This window comes from Mustela putorius, unplaced genomic scaffold (genome assembly GCF_011764305.1).
Source record: "Mustela putorius furo isolate JIRA1106 unplaced genomic scaffold, ASM1176430v1.1 tig00000487_pilon_pilon_pilon, whole genome shotgun sequence".
In the NCBI taxonomy this organism is placed as follows: Eukaryota; Metazoa; Chordata; class Mammalia; order Carnivora; family Mustelidae; genus Mustela; species Mustela putorius.
The window spans coordinates 6495556-6517611 of record NW_025421399.1 but is presented as its reverse complement, the minus strand read 5'-3'; the positions used below and the strand labels follow the sequence as shown (position 1 = coordinate 6517611).

Sequence of the window (22056 nt, the reverse complement as noted above, 5' to 3'; positions counted from 1 at the left end):
GCAGTCCCGAAAGGAGACGATGCCGGTGGCGGTGATGGGAGCAGGACAGTGCAATCGAGCACGGTGCCCTAAAAATGGTTAAAACGGTACCTTTTCTAGTTGCGCGTATTTTTGCCACATTTTAAAAAAGTACAAGCGGGAGGGGTCTGAAAATGAGGTTTATTCGAATGGGGAGCCTGGCACAGGAAAGCACGTAACTCCGACGTGCCGAGGGAGGGAGGAGTCCGAGTTCACACACGCAGAACCGCAGAGACGCAGAAGTGGGAGCACGTTTTCCCCTTCCACTCTCCGGGCGCTGGGCTCCGGCTGCCCTGCTTCCTGCCCCCCAACCCCGCACAGCCCTCCCATCGGCAGCCAGCCCACTACCACCACCACGACGACGGGTAAGGTCACGACTCCCCTTCCCTCTTGGCAGCATGGAAAGGGTTTCCGACGGACTGTCAAGGCCTCACTTCTAGTCCCTTCCCCTTTCTTGGCCCGTTTCCCTGGGAACGGGGAGGAAAGCGGGCAGAGATCCCCAGAGTTCCTTCTGGGCAGATGTTCCCCGCTGGGTGAAGTGGGCCCCCCACCCCACCGCCCAGATTGACCTTGCTTTTACGGTTGTTTCCTGTTTTTGTCCTCCTACTTCCTCTCCTGCTCTGCCTTCGGATGACGGATTTAGAAGCATGAGGCTGCCTTCTGGTCGGCGGGCCCATGTGGGTAAGGCTTGAACCGTCAGAGCTGTGCTCCGAGCAGATGCAGAGAGAAAGGAATCATCCCCTTCTTCTTGGGATGGCATCTGGGGTTCCTGATGAATCCCTTTGATAACTTTCTTACTATCAGTCTGACACGGGTTTTGCTAGGTGATTCCTCTTTTACTGCTGCTATAAGTGACGTGCTTTCAAAATTATGTTATTCTGTGTTACTCATAGACATAATAAAAGCAACTTGTTTTTGGATACTGATCTGAAACCTAGTTGGCTTGCTAAAATCCCTTGTAATTTGGAATCGCTTGTGAGACCATTCTTTTGGATTTTCGACCCACGCAATCCTATCATATGAAAACGCTGATAGTTTGTCTAGGACTTCTGGAGCAATGTTGAAAATAGCAAAGATAGTGGGCATCCTCCTCTGGGTCCTGCTTTTATAGGAAATGCTCCTGAGATTTACTCATTAAATATAATCCATGCATAAGCTTTTTGTAAATTCTCTTTACCAGCTTAAAGACGTTTCCTTCTAGGGGTGCCTGGCGGGCTCAGTCGGTAGAGCATGTGACTCTCGATCTCGGGGATGGCAGTTTGAGTCCCAATGTTGGATGCAGAGATTACTTAAAAGAAAAAAACGGTTTCCTTCTAATCTAAGATCTTTTTCACGAAAGGATATTGAATTTGTTTTCTTCTAGATGATCCTATTTTTTCTTCTTAAATCTGTTAAGTAAGTTTTTAGTTTGGGCTCCTTTAAAGACAAAGCCTGGAACAAGGACTTGGGTTCAGGTAGGTTATTTGAGAGGTGATCCCAGAAAGCCCGGAGTGAAAGAGCAGGGGGACAGAGAGGGGGAGAAAGAAAAGCCGGTTAAAGGTGCGTGACTGATGTCGTGGCCACAGGCAAAGGGAGCTTGACTCCCGCTCAGAGGAGCCTGCCAGGGGCCTCCCACAGTCACCCAAGGAGTACAGGAAGCTGAAGCTCATATCATCCTCTAGCTGGTCCCTCACTGGGGGAGGGATGTGTCTTAGGGAACTTCTCTCACACTTTTGGGAAACACTTAGCAGGCTGATATGTGGCTTCTAAAGCGTTGAAGAAGACTGGGGGTAAGAAGCAAAAAGAAACATGGTACAGGGGCGCCTGGGTGGCTCAGTGGGTTAAGCCACTGCCTTCGGCTCAGGTCATGATCTCAGAGTCCTGGGATCGAGCCCCACATCGGGCTCTCTGCTCAGCGGGGAGCCTGCTTCCTCCTCTCTCTCTGCCTGCCTCTCTGCCTGCTTGTGATCTCTCTCTGTCGAATAAATAAATACAATCTTTAAAAAAAAAAAAAAAAGAAAAAGAAACATGGTATAAACTTGAGGCGGGACACTGCAGGGCGAGGGAAGTCTAAGTCTGTACGAAATTATCCACATTAAGTACTACTGATATCAGAGGAGGACAGAAGTGATATGACAGAGCACAAAGTCTTTTTTTTTTTTTTCTGGAGACTTTATTTATTTATTCGACAGATAAAGATCACAAGTAGGCAGAGAGGCAGGCAGAGAGAGAGAGAGGGAAGCAGGCTCCCCACTGAGCAGAGAGCCAGATGCAGGGCTCAATCCCAGAACCCTAGGATCATAACCTGAACCGAAGACAGAGGCTTAACCCACTGAGCCACTCAGGCGCCCCACAAAGTCTTCTATTACCGGCATAATAAATGATATCTGTGGGTTTTCTTCTATTGTTAAGCCACATCTGCATATCTGAGATAAATTCAATTTGGATATGATGTGTATATTTATACACTGCTACATGTATTTATTTAGTTGGCTAGCATTTTTCGTTTAATTGTTGCATCTATATCCATGAGTGAGACTGGCTTCTAATCTTTCTTTCTCATCCCGCACTGGTCTCATTTTGATGTTAAGGTGAAGGTTACCCTGGCCTCGTAGAAGGAGTTGTGTTCCTGCTTTTTCCATTCTCAGGGAGGGTTTTTATGAAATTAGAATTGCCTCTACTTAAACTTGCATAACACCATCTGGACCAGGTGTTTCCTTTGTGGGGAGATTTTAAATTATGGATTCAGGGTTTTTTTTTTTTAAGGATTTATTTTATTTATTTATTTATTTGACAGTGAGATAGCACAAGTAGAGTGGCTAGCAGAGGGAGAGGGAAAAGCAGGCTCTCCACTGAGCAGGGAGCCCGATGTGGGGCTCGATCTCAAGACCCGAGGCGAAGGCAGCCGCCCAACCAACCAAGCCACCCAGGCGCCCCTGTTTCTTTAGTAGTTATAGAACCATTCAGACTTTTTATTTTTTTATTTCTTCTCAGATCAATTTTAGTAAATTTTATCTTTCTAAGATTTGGCCTGCTTTGCTTTTTTTTTTTTTTTTTTTTTTTTTTTTTTTTTTTTTTTTGCGTTACTTATTTATAGTGTTTTAAAATTGTTACTTGTGGTAAAATACACATAACATAAAATGTACCATTGTAACCATTTTCGGGTGTAGAATTGGTTAAGTGCATTCACGTTGTTTGGCAGCTAATTCCCAGAGTGTTTTCGTCTTAGCAAACTGAAACTATGCGAAAGACACAAGTTCACTTCCCCTCCCCCAATCACTGGCAACCACGTCAACCTTCTGTTTCTGTAGGTTTGTACTGTCTTCGTTGTAATCCTCTCTTCATTCTGAATAACGAATAACGGCGACTTGTGCCTTCTTTGGTTTGTAAGTAGATTTCCCCAGAGACTTGCCCGCACTATGAGCTTCTCCGGAAAACTTTTGGTTTCATTAATCCTGTCTACCATAGTTTTGTTTTCTATTTTGTTGGGTTTTGCTCCTTATTTTTCCCTTTTGCATTTACTTTGTTGTTCTGTTTACTTTGATTTCTGCCCTGATCTTGATTCCCTTTTGAGTCACTTTTGGGTTTTCTTTGCTGTTCTTTTTCTAACTTCTTGACTACCTCCTAAAGATTGAATACTCATTTTTGACTTTTTTTTGAATGCAAGCATTCAAGGCTATCCATTTCCCTTCAAGTGCCACTTCCGATGCATCCCAGACATTTTAATATATGTATCGCTCGATGCGAAGATTTTTTGAACGGGTCATTGCAATGTCTTCTGTTGACCTGTGGGTCAGAGTACGTTTTCACATTACTGAGTATATGGGGCTATAAAGCCTTTTTTTTTTTTTTAAGATTTTACTTATTACTTATTTATTTAAGAGAGAGACAACAAAAGAACATGAGTGGGGAGGAGCGGGAGAAGCAGCGCCCCCTACTGAGCAGGGAGCCCAGTGCGGGACTCAAACCCAGGACTCTGGCATCATGACGGGAGCCGAAGACCATGCCACCCAGGTGCCCTAAAATCTATCTTTTTGAAGAGCTTGTGGTCTCTAATTTAGGTGCAGATCGAGCTTTTAAATTATGTGTTTCAACTCATCCATTCCTCACACTCTTGTTTGTCGGCTTCGTTATTCCTAATTGAGCACGTGCATTACAATCCCCTGCTGTAATCATGGTTTGATCTCTTTCTGGTTCTTTCAAGGTGGATACTTACAAATTTAGAAGAATTTTAACTTTCTGCTGATCTCTCCCTTTAGTCCAGACATTCATGCTATCCCTCGTATTTTTGTCTTAGACGTTCTCTTTCTCTGATATCAACAGAACTTTCCCAGCTTTCTTTTGGTTAGTGTTTGCTGGGTATATTCTTTCCCAGCCTTTGACTTTCAACCACCCCATACTCTTATGCCTTAGGTGTGTCTCATAAACACCAGAGAATGGGGTTTTGTGGGGGGTGGGGTGTGTTTTTAGATTTTATTTAATTATTTGAGAGAGATAAGCAGGCTTCCCGCTGAGCAGGGACCCTGCCCCACCCCCTGCCCCCCAATGCTGGACTCCATCGTAAGACCCTGAGATCATGCCCTGAGCCGAAGGCAGACAGACACTCAACCGACTGAGCCACCCAAGCACCCTGGGTTTTGTATTTTCATGTTTTAAAAATCTAATCCGAGATGAGAATTTAGGAACGACTGAGTCCACAACTTCCACGACACCCTACTGAGTAAGAGTTGAGTTTAAAAACCTGTATTTTCAACAAGTTGGCAAGAATCCTAATCCAGAAGTTTCTCTTCTGAGCTTGTGTGTTTGAGCTACTTTTAAAAATAGAATTTATTTTTTTAGAGTAGTTTTATCTTCACAGCAAAATACAAAACAGCCTCCACGCATGTGGAGACTCCCCCTTCGTCAACACCCCCCACCAGAGGAGTATGTCTGTTACCTTGAGTGATGCTACGCCGGCACTTCATTAGCACCCAAAGTCATGGTTATATCAGCATTCAGTCTCGGTATACGTTCTATGCCCTAAATATCCTCTGTCTTCTGCCTATTCACCCGTCCCTCCATCCCGACTCCCAGCAACCACCGATCTTTCCTAATTTCTCCTCTCCTAGCTCTATCACTTCTTAGCTCCATGACCTCGGCCTGCCATCAATTCACCTGAGCCCTACTCTCTCTGTTGCATAATCAGAATGCAGAATGGTTCCTTATTTTTGTGTGACATTAAATAAAACAATGTATTAAAACCTCGTTCAGTTCCTAGCAGAGAATACACATCAACTGTTAGTTTCACATCAAATGTTAGTTTCCCATTCCTTCCTCTGTTCTCTTAGAAATCGGAAATCAAGTTTTGCTGAGAACAGGATGTGGCTTCCACATCCAATCAGATTCCCCTGTGATGGGGGTATCACCAGAAATCTAAGCAAGGGAGGACACAAGAGGTTACTGCCTCCCAGACCCTCTTTCTCCATCTTGGGAAGTCCCTCCCTTTCTGCTTCCTGCCGGGATGGTTCCCATCCATATGTTATCCGTCCTTTCAATCCAACACCTCTGACCTACATCTGATAAACGGTCAGGGCACACTCTGGCTTTAAGCTGTCTGAGAGGTAAAGTGACTCAGAACTCAGTTGCATGTGCAGGAAAAAGCTTGTCGCCAGGGCCCCAGAGGGAATCGCGATCCAGGTCATGCGGGTCACGTGAGACCTTGTCGTTTCCAAGGGAATTGCCCTGAATCCCATTAAAAGTTTGAAGGTTTAGGGGCACCTAGGTGGCTCAGTGGGTTAAAACCTCTGCTTTCGGCTCGGGTCATGATCCTGGGGTCCTGGGATCGAGGCCCGAATTGGGCTCTTTGCTCGGAGGGGAGCCTGCTTCCTCCTCTCTCTCTGCCTACTTGTGATCTCTGTCTGTCAAATAAATAAATAAAATCTTTAAAAAAAAAAAAAGTTTGAAGGTTTATAAAGGCAGCAAGCCCAGGCACTATTCCTCTTCCTGGCTGTTCTGCTCTGACTGATTTATGAATACAAGGCATTGTCCTTGCATAAAATCCAGACACCAGACAGAAATAGGTTCACACAGGGCAAGGATTTTCTTTTTTGTAAGATTTTTTTTTTTTAAGATTTTATTTATTTATTTGACAGAAATCACAAGTAGGCAGAGAGGCAGGCAGAGAGAGGGGAGGAAACAGGCTCCCCTCCGAGCAGAGAGCCCGAAGCGGAACTCTATCCCAGGACCCTGAGATCATGACCTGAGCCGAAGGCAGAGGCTTTAACCCACTGAGCCACCCAGGTGCCCCTAAGATTTTATTTTTAAGTAATCTCTACAGCCAATATAGGGCTTGAACTCATGACCCTGAGATCGAGAGAGTCCCATGCTCCCACTGACTGAGTCAGCCAGGTGCCCCCTCAGGGCAAGGATTTTAAAAAAATTCTATCTGAAAATCTCTTTCCTTTAACCATAGTTAAATTTTTCATCTTTATTGGGATTATTACAAATTTGGGCTCTTCAATACCATCTTCTTAAAAATGTACATTTGTCCCTCTTCTTCCATTCCTCTTTTAATTCTTTTGACTGAAGCTTGTTTGTGTTCACGCCATTTTAACCTTCTCTAGGGGTTTAGAGCTTAAACACTCTCTGCTGGTTTTTCTTGAAATTTTACCATGCTTGTTATAGCTTAAAGTATATCCTCCCTCCCGAACAATGCAGAGTTTAGAAAGCTTTAACTGTAATCCTCTCTTAAATATTATTGCCCAGAATTTTAGTTTTGAACTTTTTAAGACTTCTCAAATTAAATATTATAAAAATTACATATTTATCTTCCATATTCCTTTGCCATTTTATTTTCCCATGCTTCCTTCTTGCATAGAAAACTATCCTGCAATCATTTTTTTCTTCTGGACGCACATCTTTAAAAATTCCTTTAGTGAAGGTATCTTGAGGGTAAACTCAGTCTCTGCTTATCTTTCTCTCATCTTGGTTCTTGAAAGATGGTTTTGTTGGGAACACAAGAGAAGTCGTTGGATTAAGACCCAGTCATGATAAAACCCTTCCCCACCCTGTAAAGAGATGAGTTCACTCCCAAAAACCAACACACCAATCTCCATTCCCCTCAAATGCTCCTGCATCTTAACGCTTCCAGCTTTCTTGTCCCCTCCACTGGAGAGCTCAGAGACCTAAAGATAATGGCAGGGACTATTTGGTAGTAGAACAGAGCTCCAAGAAGGAGCACCTGAATTTCTTCTCTCATCAACATCATGGTTGGGTTCCTGTCATCCCTGGGCATCTTCTTGGTGACAGGAAGTGTTGGTCTTCTCTCTTCGTTTGGAAGCGTCTACCTTGGCCTTTTAGGGTCTGATCATCAAGCTGCCAAATCCACTTCACTCTTTCTCCCAGAAGGCCTCACGGCCTCATGCAAGGACAGCACTTCCGCCCCCAGCACCGCCTTCCCAAGTCTTCCCCAGAAGTCCCAGGAGGCAGAACGAGGCTCCAAGTAACGCCCATTTCCCAAGGACCCTGACTCCCGTGGGCAGGTTTGAAGGGCCAGGACCTTCCAGCTTGGAAAGCTTTTTCATTTCTGCCACACAGAATCATCACCAGCCCTGCCATCCAGAGGCCACCTGGCAGCCAGCACGTGACCTGGGACAATTCTGAAGCACCTTCCCTCCACTGAGTCAAGTTCCTTTCTATCAGCTTCTTCACTTGCTGGGGGCATAAGGGCCGACAGCTGCTGGCTCATGGGGGCCTCTGCTAGGATCAGAAAGGGAAGGGCTAGTTCCTACCAGTTCTGGTTCAGAAAGTCCCAGAAAAACCACTGCCCGGATGGGGCGCCTGGGTGGCTCAGTGGGTTAAGCCGCTGCCTTCGGCTCAGGTCATGATCTCAGGGTCCTGGGATCGAGTCCCGCATCGGGCTGCCTGCTCAGCAGGGAGCCTGCTTCCTTCTCTCTCTCTCTGCCTGCCTCTCAGTGTACTTGTGGTTTCTCTCTGTCAGATAAAGAAATAAAATCTTTAAAAAAAAAAAAAAAAAAAAACACTGCCCGGTTTGAGGGCCCATCTTTGGGGGATGAGGAGCCCTGGTTGGCCTTGTTAGGTGTTCAGCTCAGCTCCGTGGCCTGGGGGTCAGCAGAGACATCACCAGGAGAAAGGTACACTGGGCACAAAGAGAAAGACCCCCTCCGATCCAATCTTATCTGGGTTGTACACCAAGACAAACTACTTCTGTTCATTTACTCATCCCTCCCTCCTCCCTCCATCTATCCTCTTACTGGACAGTTACTCAGCATCAACTCTTTGCCAGGTACAACCTACCATATCCGCTCTAGAACAGCAAACAGCTCTAGAATGAGCTTCCACCCTCACGGGGGCGGGGCAGGGGCGGAGGGGTGGGGGCAGGGGGGCGGGGTTTAGGCCAGCAGGGGGCGGGGGTGGGGGACGTTGATGTGTAAGCTATCAGATGCAAAACCACATTCCCTAGAGATCAAAGAGGAAATGGTGGGTGGGAACAGGGGCTGACCAGCTTAAAGCAGGACCTGTGGGCCCCAGAAGCTTCTGAGGAAGACTGGTGGGGATGGAGTCTGGCTGGTCCAGCTGTGTGTGCCATTGGGATTCACAGGCACAGACCCTTCCAGAAGCTGTTTGGAACTCCCTGGGCAAAAGACAGACAGACACACACACACACACAAAACACCCCCCATAACCACCACCACCACCATTACCCCCGCCCAGCTCCTCGTGGCAAGGAAGGCCCAGCAATTTCCTCTGCTTCTGCTCTCTTGCATTTCTCTCTCAAGGGTCTCCTGGGGATGTAGCTTGTAAGAGCCCCTCCTTTACCCTCCTTTAGCCCTGCTCTCCTCTCACTCAGAAAGACTTCACTCTCTCCTCGGGATGTGACCTTGGGCAAGTCCATCACCCTGTGCCTCAGTTTCCCCATTGTTAAGATGCGGACAGCGAGAGGACCTACCTCACAGAGGTACACTTACGACCGTGCTGACCCGGAGTCAGTTCACTCTTGCAGGGTTTTTGTTATAATTTCTGCTGCTGTCGCTGCCCTCATTATTATTACTCTGACCCACTGGAGACCACAGAGTTTCCAGCACGGCAGCACCCACTGTCTGAGCCCTGAGGCCGCACCCTCTGCCTCTCCGTGGGCTGGAGGAGTGTTCCCTGCTGCGCCGCATGGACTAGATCCCAGGCTGGGGTCACAGCTCACTCTCCATCCTCTCTCTGCCTCGCTCTGAAGCAGTGTGGTCTGGGGACATCCCCGCATCCAGGCTGACCGGCCGCCCTTGCACACCATACTCGGTGATGACAGCCTTTGGCCTCAGCAGCCAAAGAGAAGGACACAACTTCACAACCCAGGACCTCACAACCCAGGAACAGAGTTGGGCTTGAGCCCTGAAAATGCTGGGGCCCCCCTTGATAAAGCAAGGAGAATCACTCCTCTCCTGCCTCTCCCTGCTGGTCCCAGGGACTCCTGCTTCCGGGAGTAGGTGACAAAGCACTGTAATGCCCCCCTCCCTGGACCAAGGCTCCCCTGAAGGGTTGGGGGGGAGACACCATATAAGCCAGGCCCTGGAAATGGAGGCTGGGGGTTTGGGCTACAGCCCGACCGACCCCCATTACCTCTGTCAGCGCCTGGGCTGCTGGGGACTGTCATGGAGCTCTTCCCTCAAGTTGTCCCTATCGGCTGGGTCAGGGAGGGTTGAGGTCGTGAGCCCAGTGGGTGTGGAGGTTTCAGTAGCTGTGTCAGGGGGCAGTGGGGGTGGCCCCTGGAGCACCTTCAGGGCCTGCCCGGGTGTCCTTAGAGAAGCCCAGCTCCCGGCCCGCTTTGCGACAGAGGCGGCATGTCCTGGGCAGACCTGATTTCAGATATTCTGTTCCCAGAAGGGAACTCAATAATGTAACCTGTGGGATTGGGGGTTCTCAGGTCTGGGGCTTGTAGGCCTCACTGTCCTTTGTGTGCACACAGTGCCCCGAGCCCCATGTGCACACACAACCCTCGCACACATGCGAGCCTGCCACTCGCCCTGCCCCCTGCCCAGCAGCATGGCGGGAGGCCAGGGTATACCCTGGCTTATCGGCTCCCTCCCAGCTTCCTCTGCCTGCATTCCTGCAGGCCTGGAGCTCTGAGAGCTGGCCTTCCACGTGGCTTCCAGAAGACCTCTCAGATAATGAGAGGAAATGTGGTCATCAGCTCATAGAAGGCTGGGGTTCCGGGCTGCGGCTCTGGGCCACCACTCCCTGACCTGGGTCCACCATCTCCCTCCAGGAGGCCCTCGGCTGTTCCCAGCAAGCCCGTGGATGCCCCTCGAGATGTCCCCTTTTGGATGCTGGGGTCTGCCCACCGCCCTTCTTGCCCTGTTCTGCTGCCCAGGTGAGCTGGTACCCGGGGTTCCTGACTTGGCACGTGCCAGCCCATAATGGGAGCTGCCGGTCCCCTGGCATCTGGGGTGGGAGGCCGGGCTGATCCTGAAGTCACTGAGGCTTTGAACACAGAGGGAGCCCAGCCTGGGCACTAGATGCGGGGCCGGCCGTGTTCCCCCATGATCCTGGATGGTGGGGGAAGCCGGCCTGTGGAACAGCAGGCTGAACAGGCCCCATGGCTTCAGGGCCTGTGGAAGTGGCAGGTCGGGGAGGCTGAGGGGTGGGCTGTGTGAGGCCTGAGGCCGGAGGCGATGCTGGCGTTCTTCAGATGTGGCCCAGGGACGGCAGGGGGCAGCAGAGGACATGGCCTTTTGACTACTGTCCAAGGGAGTCCTCTAGGGAGTCAGGGGACTGTGGAGGAAAGTGCTACCGTGTGCTGAGCCTGTTTTGGACAACCTGCCAGGTGCTTTTCAAGGGCTACCTCACCACAACCCTGCAGGAAAGGGGTTACTAGCCCATTGGACAGATGAAGAAACAGGTTCAGAGAGAGAAAGCACCCTGCCCAGGGTCACACAGCTCAGGATTCAAATCCAGCACCGTCCACCTGCAAAGCTCCTTTCTTGCCACTTCATTATATGCCACTCGCTGAGGGCTGAGGGGGGACATGCTGGTGTGGAGGGAGCACAGGACAGGCCCAGCTGGTTGAGATCAAGGACCTCTGAGTGGGAGGTGAGCTCCGAGGACTCAGTCTTGATGCATCAAATACTTCCAAATGTCCGTCACACACGGGGCATTGTGCTGAGCACTGAGGGAAATCTGGGCCCTGCCTTCTAGAAGCTCTACCAGTCATTGGCAAGGTGGTCCCATTACCTTCCTGAACTACTCTCCCCCTGCCTTCCTCCTTACTGGGCTCTACCCCATCCTGATCTTGCTGGTCCCCAAGCACACCAAGCATGCCCTTGACCCAGGGTCTTAACTCCGGGAACACTCCCTGCTCCCCAAGTATCTGCGGGGCTCACACCCACCTCTTCCATGTCTTTGCTCAAATGTCGATGCCTTGGTGAGGTCCGGACTGACCACCCTATTAAAATGGCAACTCCACCCCATTCCTGTCCTGCCTCAGGTACTGATCTCTGTCTGACAAGCTGGCTATCTCACTTGCTGATTATTGTCTGTGTCCTTCGTGATAATGGGAGCTCTGCAAGGGCAAGGTTGGGTCTGCTTGGGTCACTGCTGTGTCACTGGAGCCTAGAACAGGGCCTGGCACACAGCAGGTAATCAAACAGTATTTGCAGAAGGAAGGAAAGGAGGGAGGAAAAGCCCAGAGGACCCAGTCCACCTCCATCTCTGAGAGGCCTTCATGGAGGGAAGGGGTATTTGGGCTGGGCTTTGAAGATTGCATAGGATCCCTCTGCATGGAGAGGGAGGCTGTGCGCGGAGAAGACTCATCCAAAGGTGGGCTGGAGGAAGAGCACCCAGAGGTAGGGAGATGGCTGTGGGGCAGCCTCTGTGGTCTAGACCCGGGCAATATGCAAAGCCTTGCCCACAGTCTAGACACAGGCAATAGCAAGGCCTGAACAAGAGAAGAGCAGCAGAGGGGCCATCTCTGGCCTATCTTCTTGGGCACCTGCCCCGTGATCAGACTGCCAGCAGGGGGCAGGGCAGCAGAGACCTTTGCTGCCCTGTCTTTCTGGTCTTCCAGGGTCTGGGGAGGAGTTCGAGGTCCACATGTATCCGGAGCAGCTGGTGGTGGAGCCCGGAGGGTCCCAGCTGATCAACTGTAGCACCAGCTGTGCAAACCCGAACATCGGGGGCCTGGAGACCACGCTCACCAAGACCCTGAACCAGTCTGGACCCCAGTGGAAGCAGTTCTTGGTCTCCAACATCTATCAGGACACCGTCGTCCACTGCTACTTCTCCTGCTTCGGGAGTCAGAAGTTGAAGAGTCTTAACGTCAGCGTGTTCTGTGAGTGCTGCCCTGTGGGGCCCTCCTCACCAGGCAGAGCCCGTGTCTGCTGTCTGCAGAGCTACCCTGGGCACTCGCTCTGGCCCCCACCCCCCGGGGCTCCTGGGGTGACAGGGAGCCAGACCTGCCCGTGGGCTTGGAATCTGCTCACAACCTTCCCTGGCTTCCTCAAGCCTGCTGGCCACGCCAGCTCTGTGGCTTGCTCAGAAGACAGTCCAGGCAAGGTTTGCACAGATTTACAAGTCATTTCCCCACCATGCTCACAGTCTCCTTCCTGCTTAGTAGCAGCCCCATCACCAGACACCCCCTACCCCCCCCCCCACAAATAGCAGGGTGCCAACAGAAGGGCCACCATGCTCTCCAGTCACCCCTTTGTCTCACGGAGAGGAGGTTAACCCATCACCTGGTGCTTTTATAGTCCTTTTTTCCTTTTTTCTTTTTTTTTAAAGATTTATTTATTTATCTGAGAGAGGTGGGTAGGGAGAGAGGGGAGAGGGAGGGAGAGAGAACCCGGGCCAACTCGGGGCTGAGTGTGGAGCCAGACGCAGGGCTCGATCTCACAAGCCTAAGATCATGAGCTGAACCGGAACTGAGCGTTGGATGCTTAATAAACTGAACCACCCAGGCACCCCTGCTTTTATATTCCTGAGGGCCCCTGGCAAATGTGGAACCATCCCCCCCACATACACACCTGCACACAGGCCGGGGAGACCTTCCCAGAGGGCAGGATTCTCTCAGCATCTCGGCACCAAGGCTATGGCTTGGTGCTCCCCATGACCAGCATCAGGGGATCAAGTGAAAAGGAACATGTCCTAAATCCAACATATGACCTCGGGGTGAGGGGGGCAGGGTATCCAGGCTACCACTGAGGGTCCCGTTTAATAGACAAGGGATGGCAGGTCTAACTAAGCAAGGCAGGTCAGACTCCAGCCCCCACCCCTTAAGTGAAGACCCCACAACTCTTGGCCCAGTTCCAGTGAGCACTCCCTTTTTAGTCTCAGGACAATGATCTGGTGAGCTGTTTGATATGGAAATTTGTTTGATTTCTGGAAAAGAAGGAGACAACATTTTTTTTTGTTTCTAGTCAACTGTACAATTTCTAGACCTCCTCTTCATAGACCCCTGACCACCTCGATTCTTGATTCCAGAAAACGTCATGTTGGTAAAACTCCCAGCCCGTCCATCCTCCACCTTGTGCTCTAGAGCAGGCCGGGCCGGGGCCCCCCTTCCCATGTCTAGCCGAGGCCCCGAGAACACAGCAGTGCCGGGGGCAGGGTGGGGAGCCTGGGACTACACGCTCGCCCCGACCAGCTCTCCCTCCTCCTTCCCTACAGACCCTCCCAAGCAAATGCTCCTGAAGATACAGCCCACGTGGGTGGCTGTGGGAAAGTCCTTCACCGTTGAGTGCCACGTGCCGGATGTGAAACCCCTTGAGAGCCTCACTCTCACGCTGCTCCGTGGCAAGGAGACCCTGTGCAACAAGACCTTTACGGGGGAGAAAAATGACACCCAAGGAGCCACGGCCACGCACAAGGGCATGGCTCACAGGGAGGACGGCCGCCACAACTTCTCGTGCCACGCCCGCCTGGATCTGAGCTCGCGCGGCGGGGCCATCTTTCACCAGGTCTCCGAGCCCCAGATGCTCAAGGTCTACGGTGAGGGGCGCCCCCAGGATGGGAGGGGTGGGGGAGGACAATCGCTTTCTGTTCCTTAGGGGAGGAAAAAAGCCTTCAGCACTCCCTGCGCCGGCTCAGGGGGCAGGCACCCAGGGACCCCGCACTGAATCCCGGGGCTTCCCTCTCACTCTTCCCCGGAGCTCTCTCTGAGTGCCCAGTTTGGAACTGAACTAGTTGCTTAGCAATGAGTAAACTGCGTGACCTTGACCAAGGCACCCTCCTCTCTCTGGCCATGGCCCCTCTTTGCGTTCAGAGGTTGGGCCTGGAGGTCCCCTGGAGCTCCTCTATTCCGTGGCTCTCGATGGTCAAGGTGTTCCCTGTCTCCGGAGACTTTGGTAGGATTGGTAGGAGCTCACTCGGCTCTGCCCAGGGCAGGGCTGGGCTTGGACCATGCTGCCATCCAGGCCACAGTGGCCAGCATATGCTGGTGCCAAGGGCCGGTGGCAGGAGAACATCCACGGCCTCACCGAGGGCTGGCTGGTAGCCCGGACCCCACCTAACTTTCCCCGAGATCCTACACCCTTGGTCATTCCTCTCTGCAGCCTAGGTGGCGGTGAGGCATGGGGAGGTGACAGGCAGACACTACTCCCCCCGGGCCCTGCCATCAGGGACCAGGGGACATCTAAGACCCCTGACCCCTCTTCCCTCCCCAGAACCCACGCCGGACAACCAGATGGTGGTTATCATCTCCGTCGTGTCAGTGCTGCTGTTCTTGTTTGTGACATCTATCCTCCTGTGCTTCATCTTGGGCCAGCACTGGCGCCAGAGGCGGATGGGCGCCTACGGGGTACAAGATGCTTAGGTGGGGCCCGAGTCGGGCCTACTGGCACAGCCTACATGAGTGGCACGGCCACCGCCGCAGCATCTGCTGGAACTCAGCGGGACTCCTCAGGATTGTGGTCTAGCCCTGGCCGAGGACAATGGGGTCGTTTCCTTTACTAGTCTGCATATAAACATGTGGACCCAATCCTGTGCCTCCATGTCTTCTCCTGGGATAGAACTCCACAGCCAGGAAAGGCAACCACCGGGCCTGAACTTCTCTCCCCAAAGGTCTCCTAAGCCTCCCTCAAGCTTCTCCCTCACAGGGACCTTCCAGAGCCCCAGCCAGCCCAGGCCCTGGGGTGTCCCCATGCTGACCAGCCCAGGCACCAGATACCCATCCTCTCGGAGCCCTGAGTGACTCATTTCTCCTGAGGGACGCCGGGGGAGACACGCCCTGGCCCAGGAGGGCAGAAAGACGTTCCGTTCCTACTTGGTACTCGGAGACTCAGGCCACTCCTGCTTGGAGCAGGGCGGCTCTGGCTTCTTTTGGCCAAAAGAGCCAGCTTCCTGTGGCAAGGGTGGGCCCAAGGGAACTGGCTCAGCTCCAGGACCCTCTGAGCCAGGCCTCTCCCCCATCGCTCTAGGCGTTCAAAGAGCTTTACACAAGTCCTCCCTCACCTCCTGCTCTGTCTCTAGGCCACCAAGACCCGACAGCACTGCCATCCCAGATAGGGGTGAGTGGAGGAGGTCAAGGGAGGGCTCTGGTTCCCAGACACCCAAGGCCCCCCACCCGCGGTGGCTTCCCAGCTCTGGATGTGCTTAGAGGGGCCTGTGCTCCGGGGCAGAGCTGAGGCCAGTTCAAGGTCTCCATGTGGTGAAGAGGGTTTTGATTCACACAGGAGAGGGCCTGGCTGTGGTTGAGGGGTTGTGGGGTGGGTTGGGGAGGGCTGCCAGGCATGGGTGCAGAGTCGTAGGTTCTAGAGGGGCACTCGGGGGCTCCAGGGCTCTTTCCAGCTCTGCAATGAAGCTGGCAGGGTCCCAGGGCCGGTGTCTGTCCTCATGGTAGGCTCTCGGCATCATAGTAGTCTGGGGAGAGACGACACCTGTGTCTTGGCTCCCGCCTGCCTAACAGGGCCCCAAGGAGTGAAAGGGAAGGGGATAGGCCAGTGGCCGGCAGCAGTGATGACAGGTGCTCCCCTGCCCCCAACATGGCCCTCCTGGCCTCCTGACCCATCCCTGGGCCCCACTGTCCACCCGCCCTGCCCCTACCTGAAGCAGGGGGCACATCCGCACCCACAGTGCCTGTGGCACTGGGGGGTGGGGGTGGGGGCACGGTTACAGCTCTCCTAACATGGAGGAAAGAAAAGAAAGACCCCCCCGCATCAGAAGCGGTCTCTAGGGCCTTACCCAGAGGTATCTTCACCCACGCCCAGCTCCTAGTGGGCTCTTCCAGCCCAGCCCCAGAGCAGGACCTCGGCAACACCCAGATCCCCTGTCCTCACTTACCCCTTCCTTTTCCAAGAGGCAGGAGGGCAGTGCTGAATCCTGGCTGTGTCCTGCAAGTGGGGCTGATGTTGGGGGAGGGAAGGGGAAGAGACCGGCCAGGGTAGCGAGGGGCCCAGCATGGGCATCGGGCAGGGCAGGTAGTGGTGGTGAATCACCAAAGGCCCTTCCTCCAGGGCTTGCATCTCCTCCTCCTCCTCCTCCGCCTCCTCCTGTTGACCCTCCAGGTAGACCTGGGGATTGGGGGTCAAAGGGAGGAGGGAGGATGAAATAGGACCCGGTGTCCCCACCCCCACTTCTCTGTTCCTCTGATTTCCCCAGGCGAGCATGATAAACCGGCTGCCCTTTACTGAGCAGCTACTGTGGGCAAGTCAGGTACTTTGGAGACGTTTTTTCCTTATTTTGCAGGAGGGAAAACTGAGGCTCAGAGAGGTTGAGGAACTTGTCTAAGGTCGCCCACTAATAAGTGGCTGAGCAGGGACTGGAAGAATCCAGGTATGACTCCAGAGCGAGCGGGGTCAGGAGGCCAGTGACCCGCATCTGGCCTTGCCCCCTGCCCCTGGACCCACCAGCCCCATCAGGGAGGTGGGGTGCTCATCCCAGGTGCCCCCGAAGGCCAGGGTGTGAAGAGGGCCAGCAGCCTCCACAGCCTGGATGGTGGACACAACCTGGCCTCCTCCAAGCGCCAAAATCCTACGTGGCTCTCAAGGACTGGTTCCAAGGTCACCTGCTCCTCCAAGGAGCCCTTCCTCAAGCCCCAGTGCGCGCATGTGCGCGCTCGCTCGTACCTTTCTGCTCTCCCTGTGTTGGTCGGGCTAAGTCACCTTGTATTCATAGTTATTCATTTATCTTTTTATTTGTTCAACAAATATCACCAGAGCTCCTAATAAGTATTCGGCAACCTGCAGACTCTGGGTACAGGGTGCCTATCCTCCTGAGCCTGCAGTCTAGTAGGGGGTACACTGGCAGGGAGACCTCCTTGAACACAAGACCTGAGTGCTCTGGATTTGGGGACTCCCACTCCATGCTGCTTTGGGGCCCTGGCACATAAGATGCCAAAGGGACCCAGTGGGGACAGCTGCACTGTTGCCTGATTCTTTTTCTCCAGGATCCACCCAAGGTGGATCCCCACCCTTGGACTTGCAGGTGGGTGACGCGGTGGCACACCTGCACCCCACCCCCAGCTGATGCACCTGCGGGTGGCAAGAGGCTGGTCCTGGGTTGAGCGCCGCGGCCACCAGCCCGCTCAGCAGCAGCTGGTGCATCTGCGCGTTCTGCAGCAACATCAGTTCCAGCAGGTCTGGCGGACGGACGGGAGGGAAAGGGGAGTTCAGCAGACCCACGCCAGGCCTCCCACTGCCCACCGCCCGCTCCCAGGGCCTTACCTCCCCCGCCCCACCCCCCAACGCCCAGCCCAGGACCGCGCGGGAGGGAGGTGCTGCGAGGGCGCCCAGAGAATGCGCGAAGCAGAGTGGGGTACCAAGGCGGGTGAGCCCGGAGTCTCACCTTCCTTCAGTCCACCGGGCTGCGGGGTTGGCGGTGGGACCGCCCACACGACGGGCTGCAGGACCGTCACCCAGGGCTGGGGGCAGGGAGAGACTCAGCTCTGCGTGGCCGGCAAGGGATCGGACCAAGTTCTCCCCACCCCCTGCCCCCGTGCACCCCGCGAGTGGCCTCGCCCCGCAGTACCTCGTTCTCCTGCCTGCCCGCACGCCTCCCGGTTCCCGGAGTCTCCCGGGCGGCTGGAGTCGCTCTCTGCACCCACCCCACTTCCTCCAGGGTTCTGTCCCTCCGGGGACGGATCCCCAGTCAGCCAACCCCCCAGGCCTCCCAGGTAAAAGCCGGCTCAGCCCTCACCGTCCGGGCGGCACTCTGCGGTGGGGCCTGACCCCAGCTCCCTCCAGTGCCGGAGGCCATGCGGGCACCTGCGGGTCGGGGTTACCTGGGCGACGAGGGCGACGCCAAAGTCTCTTCCCACGCATGCGCAGGTCCCTCCCGGGCGCCGGGGCTCCCGGCGCGCTCTGCTCTCCTCACCTTGGCGGAGGGTTGGCGGGGAACAAGGAGTCCCCAAGGACTCCCTGCCCCAGGAGGCCGCTCCCTCTGCCGGATGTCCACCTCCAACACCCCTGCGCCGCCGAGCTCCCTGGTCCTCGCTGTACCTTCCACCCGTGCGCACTTCTGGGACCAAGAATGAGTGAGGGGCTGGGAATTCCGGCGCCAAAGCCAACACTTGGTTTTCAGGTCCCAGGATTGGCTAGGGTGATGAGTTAAGCAAGAACAGAACATTCTGTACGCAGGCTGGGCAGGGAAGGGCAGGTGATTGAAGGCAAAGGGTGTGTTCTCCGTCAGTCTGAATCCGAGGGGCATCCTTTGGGCCAGGAGTGGTTTCTGGAGCCGACCAAGGACGGAAACATCAACCAAGCTCACAGAAAAGGCTGGGCTCTGGCCAGAAACAGGTGGCTGGCCCCATGACACCCCCCCCCAACCTCCCTCCCCCCCCCCCGTGGCTTTTTGCTCCCTCATTCCTGGCTGCTGCTTGACAGAGGTGGAGAAGCATGGCGAGATCAGCACCAGTGCCCCCATTATTATCCCACATCCTGGAAAAATGACCAAAGCATGCATTCTTTTGACAGGAAGTTATCAAGGTCTTCTTGGCTTCGGAACAGGTGAGGGGAGAGATCTATTTCGGCAGCTGTGACCATCCTAACATAGGCCCTGAGCAGCAGTCAAGGAAAATCCAGACAGGAAGCTGGGATTAGCGCCCTTGAGTTGTCTTTCCCCCACCCTCTACTTCTATTCAGCTCCTCTTCTCGGGAGTTCTGGTATCTAGAACCACAAAGACCATTCGGACCTCCTCGCTTGTGTCTTAGTCCCTGGGTGGGGACCTGTGGGCAGAGCTTTAGCTGGGAGTCTTACCACTTCAGTGGCCTTCAACAAGCTGACATCCGGCAATTTGGTGGCAGGCCTGGATGGAGTGGGAGGAGCCCAGAGGGGGCATCTTTCCGTCTTTCCTTCTGCACCCTCATGGCAGCAAGAGGGGCAAAACCAGTCCTTGTGTTTAGCATCAGCAAAACCTTAACCCAGGAGTTGCCCACAAGGGGCCCTTCTGAACACTGGAGGCACAGTGGTGTATTCTGGCTGGTCCCAGCATTGTTAGGAAGTGAAAATGTACTCAGGAGAAGGGAGCGAAAATACAAGGCTCCCGCGGGAGAGACCTAGAAGAAGGGGTCATATAGAGATGAATTGATCACTGAGGGATAGCGTTCTCAAGCGGATCATCTTGGGATGGGGCCAAACCGTGTGGGAGAGAGAGAGGGCAGGCCAGGCTGGGGACACAGCCTAGGCAAAGGTGTAGGGTCAGGCATGGAAGGCCTGTAATGATGCAGTGGGCACATTGTCTGACTGTGGTGCAGGGTCTGGGCTGAGAGAAGTTCCAGCAGCCCAGCCAGAAACAGGTCAGACTCACAGGCCCCGTCAGGAATTTACGCTGTGCCATGTGGGTAATAGAGAGCTCTTGGTGCATTCTGAGCAGGACAGAAATGGGGGGGGGGTGATGTGTGCACGGCCATGTGTTAGGAAGATTCATCTTGTTCCTCACGTCTTCGTGTATGTCAACCAGAATTAGGAAGAACAAATGTCTGACGGGGATGTATCTTCCCAATGGTATACATGGTATACAGTTGGTTCCTGAACTCACCTACAGCGTCTCCACCTGGGGATATTTTCTGGCTACAGGTGAGGCAGGCCAGTGACTTCTGGCCAGAAGCAACCCTGATGCACTTGAGGGACAGCAACTGACAGTAGAGCCCGCTGGCCTCAGTGGGGCAACTCTGGGAGAATCCTACCCCCCGAAGTCTGTCAACACCTCCCTGTTTCCCAGTTACAACCTACTTACCAAGAGAATATACACTTCACTGGCTTTTTTTCTTCCTCTGTCATTTCTCCACTCCTCCACAGTGAGTGCTTCCTGGGAGCTCCTTCCAAATAAACTACTTGCTCCCAAATCCTTGTCTCAGGCTCTGCTTTTGGGGGAATCCACACTAAGACACCAGCCCCCCATTCTCTCTGTCTCTGTCCCTGGGCTGCTAAAAACTCCTGGAAAACGCAGTCCTAGTAGCTCTATGATAAATCTGTGTTCAGTGAAGTAAAATAGCAAAACAGATGCTGAAGAAAAGTCATCTGATAGTGTAAGAGCCAATGGAATAAACTGAGGCAAAACAGGCAGCAGGCAGACCCGCTGGAGGCCACCATCCTCCTCCCTCTAAAAGCAGCCCAAAGGGGCGCCTGGGTGGCTCGGTAGGTTAAGCATCTGCCTTCTGCTCAGGTCATGATCCCAGGGTTCTGAGATCAAGACCCACGGTGGGCTCCCTGCTCAGAGAGGAGTCTGCTTCTCCTCTCCCTCTGCCCCTCCTCCGGCTTGTGCGCTCTCTCTCTCTCTCTCAAATAAATAAAATCTTATAAAAAATTAAAAATAAATAAAAGCAGCCCAGAGCAGGCTGGAGGCAGCTGTGGAAAACAGGCAGGGCTTGGCGATTACTTCAGTACCTCAGACATAAGATCGTCTGTTGAGCCCACACGTGTTCTGGAAGATAGGGCTGAGGTAAAATGGTCTGGTTTCCGTATGTAAGTCGAGTTCTTTGTCAAAGGAAACCGAAGCATTTGCCTTTTGAAGAATGGCAAAACTGCATTTGTTTATCTGCCTGAGCTTTTTTTGCTTATAGATCTGACATTAGTCTGACGGGAGGAAGTGACTTTCCAGCCACTTGGCTGGCCCACTATTACTTTCTTTGAGGCACTGAGCACTCTACCTGTTTCCTTTTCATTTTGTCCCCATGAGGACTCTCGTTCGTATCTTTGCTTTTGTTTTGTTTTGTTTTGTTTTGTTTTACCGGGTTTTTCTTTTGTTTGTTTCCGAGTGTCCCACAGCAACATGTATCAGAAGTCCTCCCTGTTGCCTCCGTAAATCTATTTCTGGGAATAAACTAAACACAGCAAAAGATTTCTCTTCAAGTGTGTTCATCACAGTGTTATTTTTAAGGGTCGAAAATTGAACATACCAGTGTCCTCCAAGAAGGGAATGGCTATATAACTGAAGGCAAGTCACTCAAAGGAAGCTTGCGCAGTCATTTAAAAACACACACACACACACACACACACACACACACACACACAAAACATGAGCTCCTTCCTCTCCTCCTCAGATGGGAACGGAGAGAAAAGAAAAGGACTCTGGTGGAAATTTCAGTGTTTCTTTTTGGTACAGATGAGGAAGTGCTGAGCAGAGACGACCCGACTGCAGGCCCTTTTCTTGGGCCCTGGTCCTAATGGGGACACTAACTGGAAGGAGCTATTTACATGACTGACTGACTGGCTATTTTGGGAAGGCCTTGAAAATACCACAGTAAAGAAATTCCAGTTTTCTTCTTCAAGGTTCTGACTGTGTTGTTTCTCCAGATTGTGGCTCTCCTTGTGAGCTGTGGGATGGAGCCCTGAGCCCCTCCCCTACTCCCTGGAATTGGCGTGCCGCCAACCATGGAGGAGCACCTGCTGAAGATCCCAGGGAGTCCCCCTGAGTGAATGGCTCAGGGAGGAAACTGAGGCCCAAGTGGGGGTGAGGAGTGGAGGGTAGTGGCCAGGACAGGATACGACAAGGTCAGGGTAGGATTTTCTGAAAGGTGGTCCTATTCTGCAGAATTCTTGTGTTTGTGGCCAACTGAAACTCAGCCTAAACTGGCCTAAGGAAGAGGGATGCGTTTTGGTTCACGTGATGGGGGAGGACGGTGACAGGGCTGCTCTGTAGTC

The 22056-nt window shown here is 53.0% G+C and overlaps 2 protein-coding genes across 9 annotated transcripts; one reads left to right on the top strand and one right to left on the bottom strand.

Annotated features, from left to right (window-relative positions):
- The first annotated feature begins 221 nt into the window (after positions 1-221).
- ICAM2 (intercellular adhesion molecule 2) lies at positions 222-14956 on the top strand. 3 transcript variants are annotated; one of them, XM_045080900.1, is made up of 6 exons: positions 222-383; positions 662-699; positions 10253-10357; positions 12050-12313; positions 13648-13968; positions 14643-14956. In XM_045080900.1, the coding sequence occupies exons 2-6, from the start codon at positions 666-668 to the stop codon at positions 14789-14791; spliced, it is 873 nt and encodes a 290-aa protein (XP_044936835.1). In that variant the 5' UTR covers positions 222-383; positions 662-665; the 3' UTR covers positions 14792-14956. The 3 variants fall into 3 exon arrangements, with proteins under 3 accessions (XP_044936835.1, XP_004749214.1, XP_044936834.1); XM_004749157.3 differs by lacking the exon at positions 662-699; XM_045080899.1 differs by lacking the exons at positions 222-383; positions 662-699 and having other exon boundaries at positions 9013-10357.
- On the bottom strand, positions 13328-18730 carry PRR29 (proline rich 29). Of its 6 annotated transcripts, none has more exons than XM_004749153.3 (6): positions 18112-18714; positions 17761-17815; positions 17448-17554; positions 16258-16487; positions 16021-16097; positions 13328-15837 (listed from the first exon to the last, which is right to left on the bottom strand). In XM_004749153.3, the coding sequence occupies exons 1-6, from the start codon at positions 18169-18171 to the stop codon at positions 15809-15811; spliced, it is 558 nt and encodes a 185-aa protein (XP_004749210.1). In that variant the 5' UTR covers positions 18172-18714; the 3' UTR covers positions 13328-15808. The 6 variants fall into 6 exon arrangements, with proteins under 6 accessions (XP_004749210.1, XP_004749209.1, XP_012909992.1 ...); XM_004749152.3 differs by having other exon boundaries at positions 17761-17836; positions 18112-18709; XM_013054538.2 differs by having other exon boundaries at positions 13328-16097; positions 18112-18730.
- Between the last annotated feature and the right edge of the window lie 3326 nt (positions 18731-22056).